This window comes from Pleurodeles waltl, chromosome 1_2 (assembly GCF_031143425.1).
Source record: "Pleurodeles waltl isolate 20211129_DDA chromosome 1_2, aPleWal1.hap1.20221129, whole genome shotgun sequence".
Classification (NCBI taxonomy): Eukaryota; Metazoa; Chordata; class Amphibia; order Caudata; family Salamandridae; genus Pleurodeles; species Pleurodeles waltl.
The window spans coordinates 984,662,656-984,688,425 of record NC_090437.1 but is presented as its reverse complement, the minus strand read 5'-3'; the positions used below and the strand labels follow the sequence as shown (position 1 = coordinate 984,688,425).

The 25,770-nt window shown below is 46.8% G+C and overlaps 1 protein-coding gene across 3 annotated transcripts in view; it reads right to left on the bottom strand.

Annotated features, from left to right (window-relative positions):
- TEC (tec protein tyrosine kinase) overlaps positions 1 to 25,770 on the bottom strand; it is a 495,677-nt gene that overhangs the window by 63,603 nt on the left and 406,304 nt on the right. For all 3 annotated transcript variants that reach the window (XM_069201615.1, XM_069201617.1, XM_069201620.1), the window contains 2 exons: positions 23,400 to 23,454; positions 14,558 to 14,637 (listed from right to left, as the gene is read on the bottom strand). In XM_069201615.1, the coding sequence (XP_069057716.1) occupies positions 14,558 to 14,637; positions 23,400 to 23,454 (135 nt within the window). The remainder of the gene's footprint in view (positions 1 to 14,557; positions 14,638 to 23,399; positions 23,455 to 25,770) is intronic.

Below are 25,770 nucleotides of genomic sequence, written 5' to 3'. Positions count from 1 at the left end.
GAGGGAGTCTGCGGTAACTCAAGTAGTCAAACAGGCACAACCATTTGTCATGGTAGAGGTTACTTTGTATTCTTTGCACTACTCCTGGCATATTAGGATGCCATACCTATTATCTTTGCTAAAAGGAGTACATGTTGCCAAGCTACTTCTCTGGGGCCAAATAATCTCAGGAGAAAAAGGGGATCCTCGTCACAAAGATTGCCTAGTATCCCTTGAACCAGATGCTATTGCGAATTCTGATGCTAAATATCTTCTTTTAGGGCTGTCATATTCAGGGAGTAGTCGGGCTGAACAAAAAGGACTTGCACTTGAAGGCTCGTCATGATGTAGAAACTTTGAGCCAGATGTAGGAAATTGCGTGCTTGCAATTTCCTAATTGCGAATTTTAGGGATTCACTATTAGGAAATCGCAAACTGTGATGTACAACAGTGTGTTTGACACTATTAGCGATTCACAGGGAATCGCAAATGGACCTGCCTCATCAATATTCATGAAACAGGTCGCACTTTGCAACCCACTGTGAATGGATACAATCAGAGGGACGGTGGCATGCTGAGCTCAGCAGACCACCATGTCTGTGATTGCTTTTTCAATAAAGCAATTGTTTTTGTACTGCAGCCTGTTTTCCTGAAAGGAAAATGAGATCCATTACAAAAACAAAGATGAAAAGTTTTCTTTTCATTTTTTAAGAGTAAATGGTGGTGATTGGGACCACTGCCTGCTCTTAAAAATGTTTTCACACACATTCAAAAGGGGAAGGGGTCCCTTGTCGACCCCTTCCGCTTGCGAATGGGTTACTGTTAGAAATAGGGTTTTTGGTTGGCAGTCAGGTTACCCTCTGTCCAAACAAAAGCCCTCACTCTAGTCAGGGTAAGTCACACACTATCCAAGATTATCCTGTGCCCACCCTCTGGTAGCTTGGCACGAGCAGTCAGGCTTAACTTAGAAGGCAATGTGTAAAGTATTTGTGCAATAAATCATACAATACCACCATATAGCACCACAAAAATACACCACACAGTGTTTAGAAAAATATATAATATTTATCAGGATAATTGTAGGTCAAAAAGAATAAAGATGCAATGGAAAATTGTAGAACTATCAAAGGAAAGTGATATAAAGGGTCTTAAGTCTTTAGAATGTAATAAAGTGTCTTTCAAGCACAAAGTACCTGGTTTCTGGTGGAAAATCTCCTCAGAGGGCCACAGGAGAAGAGATGCGTGGAAAAAGGGGGTGTGCGTCGATTTCTCCTCAGCACACCAAGACTTGCGTCGTTCTTTTCCACGCGGGGAAGTCGGGCGTCGTTTTCCGGCGCGCAGACAGTCTCTTTGTGTGGATCGCTGGGATTACCAGATGTCCCGGGTCTGTGCGTGGACTCTCCTGCTTATTTTCCGGCTGCGCGTCGTTCTGCGGGACTGCGCGTCGAAGTTTCGATGTCACGGTAGGCGTCGCGTCGATTTCTCCTTGGAAGTCGGGCGGCGTTGTCCTTGCGAGGCCGTGCGTCGAAATTTTGGTCTCACGGCAGGCGTCGCGTCGATTTCTCCTTGGAAGTCGGGCGGCGTTGTCCTTGCGAGGCCGTGCGTCAAAGTTTCGCACTCACGGTAGGCGTCGCGTCGATTTCTCCTGGAAAGTCGGGCGGCTTTGTCCTTGCGAGGTTGTGCGTCGAAGTCTCGATCGTCCCGAGGGCGTCGCGTCGATCAGCGTCGGTGTGCGGCGTTTTTCTCGCCGCGAAACAAGCTGTGCGTCGAAATTTTCGGCGCACGGAGCGTCCAAGTGAAAGGAAGAAGTCTTTTTGGTCCTGAGACTTCAAGGAACAGGAGGCAAGCTCTATCCAAGCCCTTGGAGAGCACTTTTACAGCCAGACAAGAGTTCAGCAAGGCAGCAGGGCAACAGCAAGACAGCAGTCCTTGGTAGAAAGCAGGCAGGTGAGTCCTTTGAGCAGCCAGGCAGTTCTTCTTGGCAGGATGTAGTTTCTGGTTCAGGTTTCTTCTCCAGCAAGTGTCTGATGAGGTAGGGCAGAGGCCCTGTTTTATACCCAAATGTGCCTTTGAAGTGGGGGAGACTTCAAAGAGTGGCTAAGAAGTGCACCAGGTCCCCTTTCAGTTTACTCCTGTCTGCCAGGGTCCCAGTAGGGGGTGTGGCAGTCCTTTGTGTGAGAGCAGACCCTCCACCCTCCCAGCCCAGGAAGACCCATTCAAAATGCAGATGTATGCAAGTGAGGCTGAGTACCCTGTGTTTGGGGTGTGTCTGAGTGAATGCACCAGGAGCTGTCAACCAAGCCCAGCCAGACGTGGATTGTAAGGCACAGAAGGATTTAAGTGCAAAGAAATGCTCACTTTCTAAAAGTGGCATTTCTAGAATAGTAAGATTAAATCCGACTTCACCAGTCAGTAGGACTTTGTATTACCATTCTGGCCATACTAAATATGACCTCCCTGCTCCTTTCAGATCAGCAGCTGCCACTTCAACAGTGTATGAGGGCAGCCCTAATGTTAGCCTATGAAGGGAGCAGGCCTCTCAGTAGTGTGAAAACGAATTTAGGAGTTTTTACACTACCAGGACATATAACTACACAGGTACATGTCCTGCCTTTTACCTACACAGCACCCTGCCCTAGGGGTTACCTAGGGCACACCTTAAGGGTGACTTATATGTAGAAAAAGGGGAGTTCTAGGCTTGGCAAGTACTTTTAAATGCCAAGTCGAGGTGGCAGTGAAACTGCACACACAGGCCTTGCAATGGCAGGCCTGAGACAAGGAAAAAGGGGCTACTTAAGTGGGTGGCACAACCAGTGCTGCAGGCCCACTAGTAGCATTTAATTTACCAGCCCTATGCACATAAGGTGCACCTTACTAGGGATTTATAAGTAAATTAATAGTCCAATCAGGTAGGATTCCAGGTTACCATGTTTTAAGGGAGAGAGCATATGCACTTTAGCACTGGTTAGCAGTGGTAAAGTGCGCAGAGTCTATAAACCAGCAAAAACAGTGTCCAAAAAAATGGAGGGAGGCAGGCAAAAAGTTAGGGGTGACTACCCTAAGGCTGTCAGGTCTAACATGTGTCCCCCCCAGCTGAAAGTGGGGAGAGCTACCCGACCTCCTGGGAGCTCTCATCGCTAAGGCGGAAGTACCTGGAGAGACCATCAGCATTGGCGTGGTCAACCCCTGGGCGATGTTCCACCGTAAAGTCCATCCCCTGTAGGGAAATGGACCACCTCAAGAGTTTTGGATTCTCACCCCTCATCTGCATGAGCCATCTGAGGGGCCTGTGGTCTGTCTGAACTAGGAAGTGAGTCCCAAACAGGTAGGGTCTCAGCTTCTTCAGTGCCCAGACCACAGCAAAAGCTTCTCTTTCAATAGCACTCCACCTCTGTTCCCGTGGTAATAGTCTTCTGCTAATAAAGACTACCGGTTGATCTCTGCCCTCCTCATTTAGCTGTGCTAGAACTGCCCCTATGCCATGCTCTGAAGCGTCTGTCTGCACGATAAATTCCTGGGAGTAGTCAGGGGCCTTGAGCACGGGGGCCGTGCACATGGCTTCCTTCAGGGCGTCAAAGGCTTTCTGACAAGCCTCTGTCCAATTCACCAACCTAGGTTGCTTCTTGGACGTGAGTTCTGTCAAGGGGGACACAATGGTACCATAGCCCTTGACAAACCTGCGGTAGTATCCGGTGAGGCCTAAAAAGGCTCTCACCTCAGTCTGGGTTCGAGGTGGTTGCCAGGCCTTGATAGTTTCGATCTTGGCCTGGAGTGGCTGCACCTTGCCACCACCTACTAGGTGTCCCAAGTACACCACGGAACCCTGCCCAATCTGGCACTTACTAGCCTTGATGGTCAGGCCTGCCTGTTGCAGGGCCTGAAGCACCTCCTTGAGGTGGAGCAGGTGTTCCTCCCAGCTGGAACTGTAGACCGCTATGTCATCCAGGTAGGCTGCACAGAAGGCATCCTTGCCAGCCAGGACCCCGTTAACCAACCGTTGGAAGGTAGCGGGGGCATTTTTCAATTCAAACGGCATCACCCGGAACTGGTAATGGCCGTCAGGGGTGGAAAAGGCGGACCTTTCCTTAGCCCCCTCAGTCAGGGCGATCTGCCAGTACCCTGAAGTAAGATCAAACGTACTCAGGAACTTGGCAGCGCCTAGCCTGTCCACGAGCTCATCAGCTCGGGGGATGGGGTGAGCATCAGTCCGTGTGACTGAGTTGAGACCCCGGTAGTCCACGCAGAACCGGAGTTCTGGCTTCGCGCCTGGGGTAGTAGCCTTAGGGACCAACACCACTGGGCTGGCCCAGGGACTACTGGACTTCTCAATAACCCCTAGCGTCAACATCTTGGAGACCTCCTCCTTGATGCTGGCCTTCACCTTATCTGACAACCTGTAAATTTTGTTCTTCACAGGGAGACTGTCACCGGTGTCAATATCATGAACACAGAGGTGGGTCAGTCCAGGAGTAAGGGAGAAGAGGGGGGAGAACTGCTCCAACAGCTCATAGCAGTCTCCTTTCTGGTTTAGAGTCAGGGAGTCAGACAGAATGACCCCGCTTACGGACCCATCACCTACTTGGGCAGAGAGGAGGTCAGGGAGAGGTTCACTCTCCTCTTCCATTCCTTCATCTGTGACCAGAAGCATGTTGATCTCCGACCTCTCAAAATGAGCTTTTAGTCGGTTCACGTGGAGCACCCTTAGGGAGTTCCTAGGGGTTTGGAGGTCCACTAGGTAAGTGGCCTCCCCTTTCCGCTCCTTTATTTCAAATGGGCCAGACCAGCGGTCCTGGAGAGCTCTGGGCTCCACTGGCTCCATTACCCACACTTTGTCTCCAGGTTGAAACTCTACCAGAGTGGCCTTCTGGTCATACCATTGTTTCATCACCTCTTGACTGGCCTCCAGGTTACTTTGGGCCTCTTTCCAGAAGCGGGTCATCTGATTGCGGAGGGCCAACATGTAGCTGACCACGTCCTGAGGGGGTGTCTTTGGAGCGTTCTCCAATCCCTCCTTGACAATGCTTAAGGGTCCCCTGACGGGGTACCCATAGAGAAGCTCAAAGGGACTGAACCCTACCCCCCTCTGGGGGACCTCTCTGTAAGCAAAGAGAAGGCATGGTAGGAGGACGTCCCATTTACGCCTCATGGCCTCAGGGAGGCCACCAATCATGCCTTTCAGGGTCTTGTTGAATCTCTCCACAAGCCCATTAGACTGGGGGTGATAGGGTGTGGTGAACTTGTAGGTTACACCACACGCATCCCACAGATGCTTCATGTACGCGGACATGAAGTTAGTGCCTCTGTCAGACACTATCTCCTTGGGGAATCCCACACGGGTAAATATCCCCATCAGGGTTCTGGCTACCACCGATGCAGTTACGGTCCTCAGAGGGATTGCCTCTGGGTACCGGGTGGCATGGTCCACCAAAACCAGGATAAACCTGTTGCCTAAGGCAGTTTTGGGGTCCAAGGGGCCAACAATGTCGACGCCCACCCTTTCAAAGGGGGTGCCAACGACAGGAAGTGGAATCAGGGGGGTTTTAACCCTCTTTCCTGCTTTACCACTAGCCTGGCAGGTAGGACAAGCCCTGCAGAATTTGTCTGAGTGTGTCCTCATTTTGGGCCAGTGAAAGTGGGTGACAAGCCTGTTGAAGGTCTTGTCTTGTCCCAAATGTCCTTCCAGGGGAATGTCGTGAGCCAGACCCAGTAGGAAGGCGCGGTAACATTGGGGGACCACCAGCACACGTGCTGCCCCAAAGACCGGAACCCTAGGCTCACTGTAGAGGAGATCATTCTCCCAATATAGGTGGTGATTGCCAGAGGCGTCACCTGCTGCCTGGTTTAAGGCTTGTTTCCTCAACCCTTCTAGAGTGGGACACTCTTTCTGCGCCTTGCAGAATTCCTCCCTGGTGGGTCCACCCTCAACTTGCCAGCCAGCAAGCTCAGGTAAGTCACCTAGGGTGGCAATGTCTTCCCCAGTTGGCTCGGGAGTCTCCTCCTCAGGAGCCCCGTCAGCCACTGTGGGAACTTCTGGGGCCGGTTTCCCGCGCCCCTCGTCCCTCCTCTTGGCAGCTCTCTGGGCCATCGTTCCAGGCTCCAGATGCCCTTGACTTCCCTCTCGGTCAGCCATGGACCGGGTGGTCATGCAGACCCACTCAGGTAACCCTAACATCTCCAGGTGAGATCTGAGCTCTACTTCTTTCCAAGCAGTATGCTCTAGATCATTGCCTAACAGACAATCTACAGGCATGGCAGGACTCACAGCTACTTTCAGAGTACCAGAGACCCCCCCCCACTCAAAGGGAACCCGAGCCACCGGTAGGTGACTCTCGCGATTGTCAGCGACTATGACCTGGTGGAATGTATTAGGGATTATCTGCTCTGTGGACACCAGCTGACTCTTGATAGTAGTCATACTGGCTCCTGTGTCACGCAGAGCCTCCACCTTCTGCCCATCAATGAGGACCCACTGCCGGTACTTGGAAGTATTTTTAGGCATGTGGACCTTGGACATCATTTCTCCTTCTCCCAGGGACACTAGGGAAATCTCTAACTGTCCCCCACAGCTATCTGGGTCCATCTCCCCCCCGAGCGCTACACTAGTCAACCCAGGGACCTGTCCAGTAGTGGACGGTGCCCTCTTGGGGCACTGGGGATCGCCTTTATAGTGACCATATTGGTAACACTCCATGCATTTGGGGCTAGATTTTCCTGACCTGTCAAATGTCCCTGGCTTTTTCCCAAATTTGGAAAAGGAAGGGTTGCCACCCCCTCCCTGGGAATTCTTTTGGGGGCCTTTAGAGAGTTCCTTATCTGTAAGTTTATCTCCCCCCTCTTTCTTCTGTTGGGAACCCTGACCACCTTTGTGGGAGTCCCCCCCCAGGTACCTTTTTGGACACTCTGGTGCTAACCCAGAGGTCCGCCTCCTCAGCAAGCTTCCTGGGATCAGTCAGCTTACTATCCACTAGGTGCTGGCGCAAATCGGTATAAGTAACATTAAGCATATGCTCTCAGGATCAAGTCATATAAACCTTTATAATCTGCTACTTTGTTGCCCCGCACCCATCCATTCAGTGCCTTACTAGAGAAATCAAAGAAATCTACCCATGTTTGTGTGGTTTGTTTGGTGCTGTCCCTGAACCTCTGACGGTATCCCTCAGGGGTCAGCCCAAACTTGGCAAGTAAAGTGGCTTTCTGGAGTGGGTATGTGTTTTGATCCGGTGGATCCAATGTGAGAAGTGTGTCCCTCCCCAATGGCGGCACATAACCCCACATAGCTACCCCCCATTGCCCTTCAGGAACCTCATGAGCCCTTAGTGCAACTTCATAAGCAGCTAACCATTTATCTATGTCATCTCCCACCACAAAACTGGGCACCACATTTTTGGGTATACGAACCTTCTTTTCTCCAGCAGGTCCTGTCTGTATGCTGCCACCATTATTGCTGGATTCAGACTGTCTTGCCTTGATCTCCAGCTCCTTGAGACTCAGTTCATGAGCCAACAATAGTTTCTTTTCAGCCAACGCTCTTTCAGCTTCCACTTGTTTGGCTGCTCTTTCAGCTTCTGCTTGTTTGGCTGCCCTTTCAGCTTCTGCTTGAATCTGTTTGGCTGTTCTTTCAGCTTCAATCTGTTTGGCTGCTCTTTCAGCCTCAGCTTGTTTGGCTTCTCTTTCTGCCCTCCTCTCCTCCTGTTGTGCCTCAATTTTCAGTTTTGCCATTTGCAATTGGAACTCCCTTTCCTCTCTCCTTTCCTCTGCGGTCAGGCTTTGCATGGAGACACTGCTCCCTGGTCTGGAAGGGTGCACAATTGCAGTGGTAACACCATCCATAGATAGTGAAAATCCTTCTGAGGGGCCATTTTCCGGCTCCTCTTCCTCATCATCCTCTAAATGGGCTTCTGCCCAGGCCCTCAGCGCCACTTGAAAGTCCTCCTTTCTGGAGGCCCCTTGGGTGGGTACCCTTAATGCCCTGCAGAATCCTCTTAGTTGTTTGACCGTGTATGTATCCAACTGGACTAGGTCAAAGTCCCCTGTCTGAGACCCAGTCAGAGACATGTTGAGTGAGGATTTAGTTTTTGAAAATTGTCAGGAAAAAAACTGATTTTCAAAAAGAGATAAAAACCAAGTTGACCTTCAACTGTGGGTAGGTAGTGAAATACTTAGCTACTGTATGTCACTGCACAAATACAAGTCCTATCCTCACCGCTGATCACCAATGTTAGAAATGGGGTTTTTGGTTGGCAGTCAGGTTACCCTCTGTCCAAACAAAAGCCCTCACTCTAGTCAGGGTAAGTCACACACTATCCAAGATTATCCTGTGCCCACCCTCTGGTAGCTTGGCACGAGCAGTCAGGCTTAACTTAGAAGGCAATGTGTAAAGTATTTGTGCAATAAATCATACAATACCACCATATAGCACCACAAAAATACACCACACAGTGTTTAGAAAAATATATAATATTTATCAGGATAATTGTAGGTCAAAAAGAATAAAGATGCAATGGAAAATTGTAGAACTATCACAGGAAAGTGATATAAAGGGTCTTAAGTCTTTAGAATGTAATAAAGTGTCTTTCAAGCACAAAGTACCTGGTTTCTGGTGGAAAATCTCCTCAGAGGGCCACAGGAGAAGAGATGCGTGGAAAAAGGGGGTGTGCGTCGATTTCTCCTCAGCACACCAAGACTTGCGTCGTTCTTTTCCACGCGGGGAAGTCGGGCGTCGTTTTCCGGCGCGCAGACAGTCTCTTTGTGTGGATCGCGGGGATTACCAGATGTCCCGGGTCTGTGCGTGGACTCTCCTGCTTATTTTCCGGCTGCGCGTCGTTCTGCGGGACTGCGCGTCGAAGTTTCGATGTCACGGTAGGCGTCGCATCGATTTCTCCTTGGAAGTCGGGCGGCGTTGTCCTTGCGAGGCCGTGCGTCAAAGTTTCGCACTCACGGTAGGCGTCGCGTCGATTTCTCCTGGAAAGTCGGGCGGCTTTGTCCTTGCGAGGTTGTGCGTCGAAGTCTCGATCGTCCCGAGGGCGTCGCGTCGATCAGCGTCGGTGTGCGGCGTTTTTCTCGCCGCGAAACAAGCTGTGCGTCGAAATTTTCGGCGCACGGAGCGTCCAAGTGAAAGGAAGAAGTCTTTTTGGTCCTGAGACTTCAAGGAACAGGAGGCAAGCTCTATCCAAGCCCTTGGAGAGCACTTTTACAGCCAGACAAGAGTTCAGCAAGGCAGCAGGGCAACAGCAAGACAGCAGTCCTTGGTAGAAAGCAGGCAGGTGAGTCCTTTGAGCAGCCAGGCAGTTCTTCTTGGCAGGATGTAGTTTCTGGTTCAGGTTTCTTCTCCAGCAAGTGTCTGATGAGGTAGGGCAGAGGCCCTGTTTTATACCCAAATGTGCCTTTGAAGTGGGGGAGACTTCAAAGAGTGGCTAAGAAGTGCACCAGGTCCCCTTTCAGTTTACTCCTGTCTGCCAGGGTCCCAGTAGGGGGTGTGGCAGTCCTTTGTGTGAGAGCAGACCCTCCACCCTCCCAGCCCAGGAAGACCCATTCAAAATGCAGATGTATGCAAGTGAGGCTGAGTACCCTGTGTTTGGGGTGTGTCTGAGTGAATGCACCAGGAGCTGTCAACCAAGCCCAGCCAGACGTGGATTGTAAGGCACAGAAGGATTTAAGTGCAAAGAAATGCTCACTTTCTAAAAGTGGCATTTCTAGAATAGTAAGATTAAATCCGACTTCACCAGTCAGTAGGACTTTGTATTACCATTCTGGCCATACTAAATATGACCTCCCTGCTCCTTTCAGATCAGCAGCTGCCACTTCAACAGTGTATGAGGGCAGCCCTAATGTTAGCCTATGAAGGGAGCAGGCCTCTCAGTAGTGTGAAAACGAATTTAGGAGTTTTTACACTACCAGGACATATAACTACACAGGTACATGTCCTGCCTTTTACCTACACAGCACCCTGCCCTAGGGGTTACCTAGGGCACACCTTAAGGGTGACTTATATGTAGAAAAAGGGGAGTTCTAGGCTTGGCAAGTACTTTTAAATGCCAAGTCGAGGTGGCAGTGAAACTGCACACACAGGCCTTGCAATGGCAGGCCTGAGACAAGGAAAAAGGGGCTACTTAAGTGGGTGGCACAACCAGTGCTGCAGGCCCACTAGTAGCATTTAATTTACCAGCCCTATGCACATAAGGTGCACCTTACTAGGGATTTATAAGTAAATTAATAGTCCAATCAGGTAGGATTCCAGGTTACCATGTTTTAAGGGAGAGAGCATATGCACTTTAGCACTGGTTAGCAGTGGTAAAGTGCGCAGAGTCTATAAACCAGCAAAAACAGTGTCCAAAAAAATGGAGGGAGGCAGGCAAAAAGTTAGGGGTGACTACCCTAAGGCTGTCAGGTCTAACAGTTACCATTTACTCTGCAGAGTCGGTAGAATATGAATGCTTTGCAACTGCATTCCAGTGGCAAAATATTCATACTAGTGCTGTTTGTTTTAGGAAGGGACAAGCTAAACACGATCCTCCCTAATACCGAATCACAAGAGCAAAATGTGATTTGGTAACAAATTACAGAGTCACATTTTGCCTTTGGTACATTTTGAAAAGTATGGGTCATTTGTGACGGGAAAAATGCTTTATAAATCTCGCCCTTAGATACAGGAAACCATTAAAAATAATCAACGCATGGAAGGTCCAGTCAGTACTTTTTAAAGCAAACACAGCTTTTATTCTCTCCAGATACAGTAATTTGTAGGTAAAAATAATTCTTCCTTGGTTAGGGACTACATGGTTTTCTAGATATAACAGCAACTTTTTTAAATCAGTTACTTGTGGAGGTGTGTGGTTTCACGGCCTACCTGTGGGGAGACTGGCTATATGCAGTCTGATTACAGGGATGGAAAGTGCAATGATGGGAGCTAGGGGTATCATGCGTGTCAAAACACTGGAGGAGCACATGGCAAGCTTCAAAGGCTGCAGACTGGAGATGAGAGGCTGACAAACATGAGTGGTGAGTCATCGACTAGCATGCATGTGAAAATATTCAATATAGATAATATGCCGCCATACTAGGACACTGCTCAGGATGCAACATTTCAGTATTCTGAGCACTTCCAAGGACCGCTGCTTGAACAGAAATGATTTGGGAGAGGACGGGGCCAACAAAGGACAGTATCCAAATGGAGGACGGGCTCAACACATTTCCTCCTAAGGTTTTACAAGGGGCAGAGCTGGTGGACAAGGTTAGGAGTTTCAATGCCTATTAAAAGAATGTTAAAAACCTAGAGTCTGACTCTTTTCTTCAGTAACAGGCTCCTGAGAAGATTGACCATCTACTAGAAACCACATAATACTATTTCGTTCCTCACGCTAGGATGGATATGGTGTGTCTCATGAACCCACATAACCTCTGTGCCAGAAATTCTACGAGCTCTTTGACCAGTCAATAAAAATTGCACTGAGTGGAACATGTTCAGTCTATGCTTGATTCCTTGATGACTTGCGTAATGTAGGGCACAAGGAACTTCTGGGCTCCAAAAAACACATCTGCCATTCAAGACAACTCAGATGCGGCTCTACACGAACAACCTATCCCCTCTCTGCAGCTGCTTCCTCATATCAACATCAGGCCAGACTCGTAGAATGCCCGTGCTCCACAGTCAGAATCCCTCACTTATCAGCATTTGAGCACTGATCTCCAAAGCAGAGTGTGGACCCTTGCCCATTGAGTTCATAAACTGAGTTTTAAGGGCAGAAATATAAGAAAACTGATGGTATGGAAAGCATGCCAAGGCCCAGATGCTTTACTCCTTTCTATGTCTGTTCTAAGACATCAAACTCTGCCAACTCTTTCCTTAATTCTTACATTATGAAAAATGTGCTCTCCTGTACTTTAAGCCTCTTTCAATCCTGTAACTACTCTCATCACTTGTGAGTTTTCAAAGCCTTCCAGATAAAGGTTTTATTATCAAAACCTGTCAGTTCGGAGTCACACCATATCTCATCTACTTCCTTGGATTTATTGCAGTATTGTATTTGGATGACCGCCATGTATTCAAGATCTCAGGTAATGGAGCCCTCTATTCTCTCGTTTCTCAATTTTTTTGACGTCGAGCTTGCAACATCTCTGCTGCTCTTCACTGAGCTGTTTCACGTTGTCTTTATCTGTTTAAAGACTGAATCTGATATGACAAGAACTTATTTGTTTTGAACGTTGTGCCTCTCCTTATCAGTCCCCGAATTCCTCTGTATGTCCTGTGTTGCCTTGTCGCATCTTTAGATTACTGGATAATAAACCTCAATGTTGGTTTCCCCAGTCTTGAGCTGCTCCTAGGATTTCCCCTTCTCAACTGCCTGACCTTTCAAAACTTGCACTCTGCTGCATTGAATCTTAGTTGCCACCTGTCTGACCAGTTAGTCAGGTTTCTTAGCAACTTTACTCATTCTTTAATTGCTATAGGGCATCAGGTACATATTACATCTAAGTGTGACTTTCAAAGAAGCATACCTGTCTTTACATCCATGAAAAGGAAGGGCTGTGGTACCTTACAGGTGCCACTCCACTGGTCACACCCCTAACAAGGCTTAACTACATTTACTAGCACAATTTGTTTCTGATCACAGTTCTTCAGCCAGCTCAATGAAAAAAACAAGAGCTAGGAAACATCACTTTTGAAAGAGGTCTCCTCCTTGACCTCACTTTTCGCCCTTCCTTCAACCTACTTCCTAAGCTACTGGTCAAGTGACTAAACTATATATAGGTCGGTAAACAAACAGAAAAGAAGTTAGATATTTGCTGCAAAATGACATTAGAATCAGTTTAATACAAATCAAATTAAAATAAATAAAATGCTATAGCTCGGAATGTGTAGAAACATGGACAGGAAGGCTATCTTTCCTACGGTGCATGTTGACAAAAATGTCTCATTCCCGCCTATGACTGGTCATCTAAAGAAAACAGAGCAGAAGAAGGAAGGCCAGGTTTCTCATTTCTCAAATACAGTTTTAACTATGCTCCATGACCTGTCTTTCCTCTTGGCTGCTGGTTCTCGAGCTTCCACAATGACGTCTGAACTCAACTGGAATAAATGATTACAGTTGAGCAGCACCGTCACTTTTTAGGGGTTGAGCGCGCAAAGCGCTCTGTCCCTGGTGTAATCTCTCTGTGGGCTTTTAACCAAGCCCATGTCACACCCCTCAATTTGGTTGGTTCGTGGGCTTGCCTTTTAGAATTTGCTTGATTTAATTAGTGAAAGGCATGCATACGTCATGCCTTTTCTGGTGTTTAGTCCGCCTCAAGCGCACCGGCCAACTACTGAAAAATACGAGGCTCCATGTTTTCAGTATGGTTCCTGGACTACTTTTTCTCTTTATTTCATAGGCAGAGCGATCTCCCTGGGCAGTAGTTGAGCGCTTTGCATGACGTCAACCCTGTTACATGGATATTTGCACTTTTGCCAAGTACATGGATGATTGCACTACTGCTGATGCATTTCACTACGAGCCAACTTCTGTTTCCTTTACTGTGTCTGCTTTGCACTCATGGTGGGTCACTTATGTGAAACTGTTTTACTTTTCATTTTCAGTTTATGTGGCAAGAAAAGTCCGGTTAGGAGTTCACAACGCTAATACCTTTAACTTGAGCAAACGCAAGACGCATTGCATTGCAAATGCTTGTTTATTACAGAGACAAGAGACTCTCTTTTTTCCACGGATTGCTGCTCTCATGTATTAGATTCATGATACATTTTTTTCCCACAAATTGGATCAAAAAGATCATGTCTGGAAACAATCAGCACTGCCAAACATGCCAGAAACCAGCAGCACTTTGCAAGACATGAGGACCAAAATGCGGCCCAGGTAGTATAACCGCCGTACAGCTCTGAAAGCAGCCCCCCAAGCCTGCAGCCCACCCGGAAAACCGAGTGGCACAAAGGCCACCCCGGCCCTGGAAGACATGGTGTTGTATGCATTGGAAATTCTTGGGTTGAAAATTTTCCACTAGTCTTACTTCCTTAAATGTAACCTCCTCTTCGCTTTCAAGGAGGTTCAGCTTACAGGCCTCTTTTTGGCAGCCTCCTTCCGCCTTCTTCCTCCAACATGCGGTTCAGATCAGTCCTTCAGGACAGCACCCGCCTCCAGAGAGCGGTTCACCAGGGCCCCCGCTAATCTCCCTGCGTGTTCCTACCTAGCCTCAAAGCACCTTTAATTTAGCTGGTTCCGGTTAACTTCGTCTAATGTAAATGGATATAAAGCATACTTTCTGTGGATAGGGATGGATGCAATGTGCATGACAGTCTTACACAGTCTGCTTGAATGTTGTGAGCGAAAAGTCAATTTTGGAACGTAGTACAGTGACAATAAATAGTGTCTAAGTATGACCTGTATTATTGTGCAAGTCATCATACATGTGCATTGGCTGCTTCCTTTAACCCTCAGCTAATTTACAAGCTTGAAAAAAATGGACAGCGCCCACAATGTCACCACAAAGGCCCCTTGTTTTTGCCCATCAATAAAATCCTTTTGTTTACACAAAGATCATCAGTTCTGTGTTTTAGGGAAATGAAATGCAAATCAGATGCGAAACTCACCCTTTAAACTTTGTATACAGAGACACAGTGTACATTCCCATTTGGCTGGAGTCTCTCACCATGAAACCACCTTCCTTGTCCTAGAATCCAATCACAAAGAAAGTTTTACATAGAAGGACAAGCATATTGTCTCTAATTCTATTTGCATTCTGGTCATTTGTTTTCCACGCTGATAATATCTACTGCTTACCGGAACACACACAATATCACACGCTTCACAAAGGCACCAACGCTGTATATGAACACCTTCGCAGTCTCGAAAATACGGATCACATTAATGCTATGCCACTGCGCTATTCACGTATCTCTAATTTGGTCTAAAACGCTTTCTGTTTTTTATTTTATTCGAACTCCACTTTCGTTTTGGTATCTTCCGGTGCATTCAGTTTTTCTTGCACTAGATATTTTACTCAGTTTCGGTGTCTCTACTTTTTGGTCCTTTGTGCGACTAACTTTGAAGAATGTTTCGTGGGCGCTATTGTATCACACCGCTTCGGCAGTATCCATTTACTCACACTCTTTCTACTGCCATTGTTATTGTGTTTTTCACGCTGCCAGTCTGCCTGGTTTACTTTACAGTCTCCCTGTGTATAACTATGCTGCTGTCATATCTTGATAGGAACAGCCAGGTCACATCAGATACTAAGGGCCCGATTCGCAAAAGGAATCTACGACCTGTAAAGTTAAGAGTGCAGAGTCGCCACACCGGGTAGAGATTCCACCACTAGTGTGGCACTCATAACTTTACGAGTCATACATACGTCCCGCTGTGAATCGGGCTCCATGGAGCCTGAATGAGTCTCATGCTAAGCAATATTTCCAGAGGAGATACCATACCACATGATTCTGAGTTGTCCGAAGGTGACCGAGGTGTCCGAGGGGACCCAAAATCTTCAGGAGCAGAAACACCAGACCAGGTTTTACTGAGTGTGAATCGTCATCTGGTAAGACCTAACTGGAGATTGCACAGAGGCAGGGACTCTAGGCGGAGGAGAAGCCCACTCCCGCACAACTACTGCAAGCATCCCAGGCAGAGTTCACATCAAACAGGACCGCTTTAGTGCTGGTGGCGCCCAGTGCAACAGTCTTGTTTGGTGCCCCTCCCTCATGACCTCCTCCTTAGATTCCCTCACTACCCCCTGCAAAAGTGGCCCCCCCACCTCTCCATATTACCTCTCTCACATACATTTAATTTGTTTTAAAGCGCTCGTAAAGGCTGGCTTGACTTACACACTCAGCTATCCACATAAAATACCGATCTGTTCTGTGGAGCAGGCATATTACCCTCTGCTCTACTTTGTGGCGAGTCAAAACTGCCACTAGACAAAACTCAGATCGCTCTCTTTCTAGCAGGAACATTAATCACAAGAGTTATCTTGACATTATTATTGCTGCCTGAAAGCTGGACGCACAAGGAATACTCTGCACCAGGTGCTTTTAAATGGTAAGTTAGTGCTGAACACGGCATCCCCTCCCCCCAGTAGCCCCCCTCAAGGTCACCGCCCAGTGTGTGTCAAGTCTGAGTGAGTCTTAGTGAGTCTGAGAATGAGTGGGACTGAGTGAGTCCTTGTGAGAGTGATTCAGACTGAGTGAGAATGATTGTGTCTGAGTGAGGCTGAGTCAGAATGAGTGTGAATGAGTGAGTCCGAGTGCCTCAGATTGAATCAGAATGAGTATGACTGAGCAACTCAGTGAGAATGAGTGAGATTGAGTGCAAATGACTGAGGCTGACTGTGAATGAGTAAGACTAAGTCACAGTGAAACAGAGTGAGTCAGAATGAGTAAGAATGAGAGAGACTGAGTGGGACTAATTGTGAATGAGTGAGACTGATATGGGAGAGTCATAGTGAGATTGAATCAGTATGACTACAACTGAGTGAATCAGGGAGGACAAGTGAGTTATGAGGAGAATCAAGGAAATTAGGTGAGCATGAATGAGACTAAGTGGGAATGAGTGAGTCAGAGTGAGGCACAGTGAAACTAAGTGAGTCTCAGTGAAACTGAGGGAGTCGGAGTAACATTGTGTGAGTCATAATGAGTGGGGCTGACTGAGAGTAAGTGGAACTGATTGAGTATGAGTGAGTCACAGTGAAATTGAGTGAATTGGAGTGATAGGGTGTTGGACCTGGCCCTTTTTACAGGGTCATCCCCAAACTGTTTGCCTTCCTCCTCCTATTTTTGTGACCTCTTTTTGATGGCTCTAGGACTCTGGGCACTTTAGCACTGGTGATCAGTGCTAAAGTACATGTGTTCTCCCTTCAGAACTTGGTATGATTGGCTTACACCTGATTGGCACATTTAATATACCTATAAATCCCTTGTACAGTGGTATCCCATATACTCAGGGCCTGTAAATTAAATGCTACTAGTGGGCCTGCAGTGTAGCTTGCGCCACCCACAGAAGTAGCCTTTCAAACCTGTCTCAGGCCTGCCACCGCAGGGCCTGCGTGCGCAGTTACTGCCACAGGGACCTGGCATATACATTTACTTGCCAGGCCTGGAACTCCCCTTTTACTCAATGTAAGTCAGCCCTAAGGTAGGCCCTAGCTAGCCCTATCGGCAGGGTGCTATATATGTAAAAGATAGGACATATGTCTTTATATACTACATGTCCTAATAGTGACAAATTGCCTATTTAGTTTATCACTACTGTGAGTGCTGCTCCTCTCATAGGATAGCACTGGAAATGCCCTAACATGTCTAAGTGGTATTGTCTGATCTATGAGGGGTGTTGTGGGCATGTGTGGTATGGTTGGAATGGTAGTGAGAAATGCTGCTTACTGGTGTAGGTGGATTTTGTTTATTAACATTGTAGAAATTACACTTTTAGAGTGAGCATTTCTTTGTGCTCACAACTCTTGTGTTTTGCAGCTTGACTCCAATCCATGTTTGGGAAAGGGTGACAGCTGGGTTTTGTGCATACTTATCAGAAAGTCTATACATATGGAGGGTGGAGGTGTCACAAGAGTGCATCTGCATACTGAATGGTCTTCCTGGGCTGGGAGAAGTAGAGGCAGGGCACACCTGCATCGGTAAAGGCTGTGCCCTGGCCTCACACAAAGGGCTCATTTACCCCCTACTGATGTCTGCAGCCAGTGCTAGAAGAGTAAGGGGACATTCCTGGAACTGGTTAGTGCTGGTTGAAACCCCCCTCACCCCTTTTGTGGAAGCTCTGCAAAGTGAGTACAAGTACAGGGGGTTGTCCCCCACATTGATAGAGCACTTTTGAAACTAGGGCGGAACCTCTGCCAGAGGGACTGCTGGACTACACAAAGGACCTATCTGGACTGCTGTTCTTTTGTTGCCCTGCTGCCTGCTGGGTGGCCCAAAGGACGCATCTGGATTGCTCTTCTGTGTGTTGACCTGCTGCCAGCCGCTCCCTGAGTGTAGAGTCCCTAGATTCTGTTGGACTGCCAGGAGGAACCGCCAGAGTGACTTACATGTGCTGGCCTGAATGCGTTATCCTAACTACAAGTGTTCTCCTGGGAGTGGCTGGCATAGGTCAACCAAGCCGCTTCACTCTCACTTTTAATAGCGGGTGAAAAGCACTTCATAAGGGTGGTATAAGTGCAGGGTGAGAGCACATTGTAATTTTAACCTTGGTGAGCACTTCCCATGGTGCAAGCGGACCAGAGAATGACTCAGCGAACTACGCACCTCGAGAACCCCCCTCAAGGGGGGCCCCATTTGTCTGCCTGGAGCGCTGCTCCAAACGAAGCGACCACTGCACCTGGAGAACCCCCCCTAATGGGGCTCTGCCATCCAGACCGGAGTCCATCTGCCAGAGAAGCGCCCGCTGTACCGTGAGGACTCCGGCCCCAGCACTGCCCTACTCCTTCTGCATGCTGAGGGATGTCGGGGGAGTCAGCGCGAGCCAGGCGCTGGTAATTGGAGTGTAGCTGAGGACCCGTCTGAGGTGGTGACGGCGGGGAGAAGGCACTGTCTGGGGCACCGCATGGCTAGAGGACGTGGGCAGCAGCCCCCATCTCCATTGTAGGGAAACCCTCTCCCTGTGGCAACTGGCCTGGAGAACAATCTGGACTTCGGGAGGAGGGGAAGGACATTCGCGATCTCCCTACAGTGGCTGCGCCGCATGCCTGTGGGCAACAACACCAACACCGCTCATGGGGAACACGTGACTGGGCAGCGGTCCCTGTCTCTTTTGGAGGAGGGCTCCCCAGAGATACCTATCCCTCGCAGGGCGGGAAGGGAACCTCAACGGAGGCACCGTCCTGCTGAGAAGGAATAACACCGCTGGTTGGGCACGACAACAGAGCCAGGAGGCTTGTCATCGGCTACCATATACCCTCTAGTGAGGGCGCCTGCTGCAGCCACGTGGCCGGTCAACTCTTTCAGGGAAGAGAGGCTCAGAGAGACCCCTTCGCCGCACATGATAGGGTGGGTGCCCCCCTCCTATTTTGGAACAGAATTCTGGGGGCATCAGTAGCGCGGCCCACAGGACGGTAGGGAACCCTTGACGAATGCCCCATTCCTGTTGGGCCAGCTCACTACTGCATTACCCCTTAGAGGAGAGCAGGAGCTCCTGGATTGGAACAGGTGTGTCTCTGATTACCGTAACATGTGCAAAAGGAGTGCAGGAGCACAATTGCCCTCACAGGAGACACTCTTACAGGGGGAGATTAACTTGTCATTGGCAGGACATGCCTACATCTCATTCTTGCCCTCGTTCTTCCTGCTGCATTGTTGCTCATGACCTGAAGTTTTTCTCCTGCCATGTGCCAGATGGGAATGTTTCATTTTATGGGCATTCATGACTGTGTCTTGGCACCTCTGATGATATGTTTATTCTGACATGTGCATTTCTGGTGATAATGATGACCTGACTACTGCTTATTCTTTCACAGTACTAGTAACCTGTATGATGTTCTGACAACTGCATGTGGATCAGGGTATTACTGATACATGCCACGTGTGGTTTAATGATGTTATGCAATACAGTTTATTTTTATATAACTTGTTGTAGCGTGTCCATTGGGGTGTATTTATTGTGGCACATGTGCTGTGTGTGGTGTGCAAACGCTTTGCCTCTGGGATAAGCCTGACTGCTCGTGCCAAACTACCAAGGGGGTGAGCAAGGGTTATCTTGGGCATGTAACTCCCTTGCCCTGACTAGAGTGGTGGGTTCTGCCTGGCTGAGGAACATATCCTAACCAACCAGAAACCCCATTTCTAACAGAGGGACTGAGTGAATCAGGGAGAACAAGCAAGTCATGGGGAGACTCAAGGAAACTAGGTGAGAATGAGTGAGACTGACTGAGCCAGAGTGAGACTGAAACAGTGAAACTGAGTGAAACTAAGTGAGTCAGAGTGAGATTGAGTCAATCTGAATCACCTAGAATGAGTGGGATTGAGTGGGTCTAAGTGAGAATGGGTGCGACTGCATCAGTCAATGAAACTGTGTGAGAGTAAGTAAAAGTGACTGATGACTAAGTCAGAGTGAGAATAAGTGAGAGATTAAGACTGACTGCAGCAAGTGTGAGCAAACCCCTCAAACCTTACAAGTAAGTGAGCCAGTCTCATTCACTGGAATTCAAGCCAAGGATTACGTCCCACCACTTTTAATGGTCACCATCCACCACTGGTTGTCTGCTATTTTCTACATGAGCCCCCTCGCCAACATCGTACGCAAGCACGACATCATCATCACCTCCTACGCCGACGACACCCAACTTATACTCTCCCTCACCAAGGACCCCGCCAGCGCCAAGACCAACCTACAAGAGGGTATGAAGGACGTCGCAGATTGGATGAGGCTCAGCCGCCTAAAGCTGAACTCTGAAAAAACGGAAGTCCTCATCCTCGGCAACACCCCGTCCGCCTGGGACGACTCCTGGTGGCCCACGGCCCTCGGCACCGCACCGACCCCCACAGACCACGCCCGCAACCTCGGCTTCATCTTGGACCCTCTTCTCACCATGACTAAGCAAGTCAACGCCGTGTCCTCCGCCTGCTTCCTCACCCTCCGCATGCTCCGTAAGATCTTCCGCTGGATCCCCGCCGACACCAGAAAAACCGTGACCCACGCCCTCGTCACGAGCCGCCTGGACTACGGCAACACCCTCTACGCCGGGACCACAGCCAAACTCCAAAATCGCCTGCAACGCATTCAAAACGCCTCGGCCCGCCTCATCCTAGACGTACCCCGCAACAGCCACATCTCCGCACACCTGAGACACCTGCATTGGCAACCAGTTAGCAAAAGGATTACCTTCCGACTTCTCACCCACGCACACAAAGCCCTCCACGACAAGGGACCGGAATACCTCAACAGACGCCTCCGCTTCTACGTCCCCACCCACAACCTGCGCTCCTCTGGCCTCGCACTCGCTGCTGTCCCTCGCATCCGCCGCTCCACGGCGGGTGGGAGATCTTTCTCCTTCCTGCCGGCCAAGACCTGGAACTCCCTCCCCACCTGCCTCAGGACCACCCAGGACCACTCCGTTTTCCGGAGACTCCTAAAGACCTGGCTGTTCGAGCAGCGTTAACCCCCCCCTTTCTTTTCCCCTAGCGCCTTGAGACCTGCACGGGTGAGTAGCACGCTTTATAAATGTTAATGATTTGATTTGATTTGATAATTGATTTCTTGTAGTTGTTAAATGTACTCACATCTGAATTTGACTTTGATCACTTCCAATTCAATTTTCTATCCAACCAGTGAGTAGACATAATCAGACTTAAAAGGGGAGATGGAGGGTCAGATACTAACTGGTTAGAAGAGGGACACTCTGATAAACTAGGAGTACTGATATCACTATGGAACCATTTTGTATATATGGATATAATCTTGCATGCATCTTATCTTACTATATGGGAGCCTACATGGGTCCCCCTCACTGTGGTGTCACACCCTCCTCTTCTGGGTGTCATTTAGACAGTTAAGGTGTGATTCACAAATGTAGTATATACTTTTGATTAACTTTACTCTGTTTTGCTTATTCAAAAAAATCTGAGTGTAAGTTGCTACTAAAATATTTCCACACACACATGGCCAACCACTGGTACTGCAACATCCCCCCACAGAAAATAATGGAAGTAGTGAATTCAAATAAAACCCCATTGGAAATAATGTTACATTAATTTACTAAAAATGGAAAATAAATAAATAAATATAATTACATGTTTTTTAATGCTGGTTAAACAAACGGAAAAATTCTACATATTTATTAATGATAAAATACCCTATTTTTTATTCAACAATTAATGTAACAAAACTACATTAAATTGTAACTAAATTAAGTTTAATTATTCTATGCACCATTTATATTAATTATTAATGCCTACAATAAAATACTTTTTTTTCTTTAGGTGTAATTTTTTTTAAAATTTAAACTACAGAAAGATACTTTTAATTGAATGTAATATATTTCTACTAATCAAATATTTATTTCATAATTAAGTTAATAGTGTTGTGGCGTTTTTTCTTTATCTACATTTAAAATAGATATCTAAAATGAATTTACATTAATATTTAACATAAAAATATTAATATTTATTTTCTATTTAAATAAACTTTGTCCCCTGGACTTTACCTTATAGAATTCATTTTACAAATAAGATTTTCAGAAAAGACCTCTTTACTGTCTAGCTATTATTTAACCTTACAATGCTGAAGTAATGTTAATGACTGACCTTTGTGGATGCCATGTGTACACTGAAGGGTCTCTAAAGAGACTCTTCTATTTGTATATGTGTTTCTCGCTGTGCCTGCACACAACTTTGAAGCGGAATGGAGTTAGAAAACACAAGTATTAAATGCTAGTTTGTAGAGGAAGACAAAGTGTGAGTGCAATATGGCCAACGTTTAACATAAGATAGTCCTGGAATGCTCATCCTAAATCACAAGTAAGGCAATCTCTTTTAATTTGCTGATTAAAAGAGGCACAGGGATTAGACCAGATTGAAGCCATAGCATCATTAGCAAGAGTTGAAGTGTGCCCTCTTTGAATGTTAGGCCAAACTCTTCATGACAGGTACAATAGGGACATCTGAGGGGCTGGGATAACAGTCACCAATAAAAATGGTTCTCTTTAATTTAAATGCACAGAGCTTGGGCATAATACCATACACCAGACCAATAGGTGGCTACAAGCAAATGTTGAGTTTTACAGATCTCTAAACATTAGAACATGAACGATCACTAGGCCATCCTGCCCACATTCAGTCAAGTAGGTGTTCAAATTGTTAATATAGCAAATAAAAAGTATCAGTGCTAAGATCCAGCTCTGTCACACCCTCATTCTAAACCAAATGCATTACAGCATTCACCTTACGTGCCATATCTTACTCATAAGCCCATCTGCAGTATCATAAACCACAACCTCGACCTGTTAACATGATCTAACGTTCTAGACAGGTCCTTGAAGGCCAGGTACAATGAACTGCGCCTTGATACTACATATTTCCCAAGAATAAGTTTGGGTTCAGTCACTGCTCCATTATACCTAGGCATTCTCAAAATCATACTGACAAACACTAAGGATATTTTGATAACTAACCCAAGGCCCTATTGTAATAAAGACCACTCTTCCCAAACCTTTAGCTGATGAATCAATAAGCAAAACTGTCCTACAACAGCAATGGTCATGACGATTGCCCCTTTTAAAGATGGGTACAATCAAGGAGCTCGATCGTGAGGATGGTAGGTTACAAATGCTCAAATTGTTAAACAAATTAGTAAGCAAGGGGGGCATAGATCATTGTTCCATTGTTGTTAGGAGTAATATTTTAATTCTTTTTAGGGCAAATCTTGTTAAATTTACATTTGTTTATCTTTCATATCTCTGTATCAATATATGGACATTAAGATATGCGTAAAGCTCACCTCATTTTTAAGGAGTTGTTCTGCCTTACTTCTAATAATATTCCTGCAATACCATCTGATAGAAGTGAAAAAAACAAAAAAGAAAAAGGTTAAACATTAATAAATGGTGGTAAGGGCAAGCTTTTCCAATCATGCATACTCAGGTGTGACGTAACATTAAACATATAAGACTTTTATCTGGGTAAAGTCAACACAGTATTTGTTTATCACTATTAGCTTCCACATAATATTATGTACATCTAGAGCATAGTTCAAGCTTGAGGTGTCAATCAAAACCTCCATATGGAGAACATTTGCTAGTTGACACTTAGCCAATGTACACAATATGTAAAACATGGCCCCCACCCACACAGATATCTTTTTAGACAAGCACAAAATGGGGTATAAAGAGGTGGTGCAGGACAGCAGTATTTAACATGGCAACTATGATGATGCTGGCCACCCAAAAAACATAGGCCTGGCCCTCTGTCACTCTTGTCCTCTTCCCTCAGTATGCCAGTATGCTTCATGGAAATACAAAGTGCCCCAAAAAACAAAAACACAAAGGCCCAGTCCATAAAAGCTGGAGGCAGACCTTACTTGCAGTATCACTGCCATCCAGAACCTCCAACCATCCCTGCTAGTGGCCTGCCCATTAGGGGTCCTGTCAGCTTGATGGATTAGCAGCATGCAGACCAGCAGTTGCAGACCTTGTGACATCTGACCAGTTGACAAACTCAACTGGTAGTTAACTGGCATGGTGTCAAAACAGTTGAGAAATGCTACCATAAATCTTCAATGTGTATAATAGCTTAATATAGAAATCACATAGAACTGATCTATGTTTTATACAAATGGTAACAAGATGAGCAGTCCTAATTCTTGGTATTCACAACCTGAATATTCCAACTTGAGCCCAGCTGTTAATGGTAGATATTTACAAGGCTTTGTAAATAGTTTAGTATGCAGCTCATAATATTACGCAGGTACACCTTCGTAGCGAGAAACTGTCACTGTGGTCCGTGCACCACTATCAGTTTGTCTTGTGTGTGACAACTACTTCCTTCCTGCTTGCCTGGTTTGCAAAAAGATCTAGGACCACAACAATTAGATGTCTTTGCTCAAAACCTGCAGTAATTTCACTCTCTGAGCTTTAACTTCACAAATGACTGGGGATACATCTCCTGTATTCAGAGGACTTTTCATGTAGCACTGACAGCATGCAAAGTCCTCAACAAGTTACCTTCAATACCTTGAGAAAGCTCCAATGCATAAGAAGCCTGAGAAAAACACGTAAAGAAGAATTTGAATATCCTAATTGTGGACTTCACATATGCAACTACAATAGAAATGTGCTATGGACGCCAAACACAATCAAAGCTTTCACTTATATCGCATAGGAAGGTCACTCCAAAGCAGATGTCAGCAGCGACCCATAACCTAAAATATAGCTACCATATTTATCTAGGTAGTTCTAGCCTGGGCCACCCATACACCCTATTTATTGTAGAAACAAGATGAGATATCTTTGGTTCACATGAAAATTTGATAAGACTTGTGGTGTGCATTTTGGAGGGGTCCGGAAAAAAACTCTTCCATATTCCAAATGAAATCCACAAAAAATCCTAAACTATTAGGGAGGCCAAGGAGAAGGGGTGTTAATGGACAGTATGAGGGCTTTAATACCAGTTCTGAAGTCACTTTCTGGGAGAATTTTGAGTCCAGTAAAGAAAGTTTGTACCACACTATCTTGATTTTTCCTGGTGAGGAGTTTCTTGATGAATAAGTGGGTGTCCAGGATGAATCTGAGTACGAATTCTGTTTTGCTGTGCTTGAGCTTCAGATCTGCATTCAATTCTGGTTTGGAGATGACTTGTGCATAATCAGGGTATTGATACATTTTTATGTTGTTATCAGAGGGTAGAGTTCCAAGGGGGTCATTGTAAGAGGCTGAAGGTGACGGGGAAGAAGACAGAATACTGGAGGACTCCACAGGAGGAAGGATCTTCTGTGCCCTGGAGGTGCCCATGTGAACAATCAGGTCAGGAAACCGTTTATAGCTTGGGTTTTTGCCTGAAGCTGCTAAAAAATCTGTCATCCAGGCGTTAATATTGCAGTTAGATTACTGCAAAGCTCTGTATTTAGGAGTAGCGTAGTCTCGGCTGAAGAGGCTCCAACAGGTACAGAGTTCCACAGCCAGGCTGCTGCTCAATCTTCCTAGAAGAGTTTCAATGGGCACGGCCCTGCAGAATCTTCACTGGCTCCTGGCTGAGAAATGGGTGTACTTTAAGGCACTGCGCTTTTGCTATTGAGTATTTAATTAAACCTTATATTCTGTCAAGGTGTCAGAGGGCTACACTGGTGGAACTTCTGCCTATAAAGAGAGTTTGGA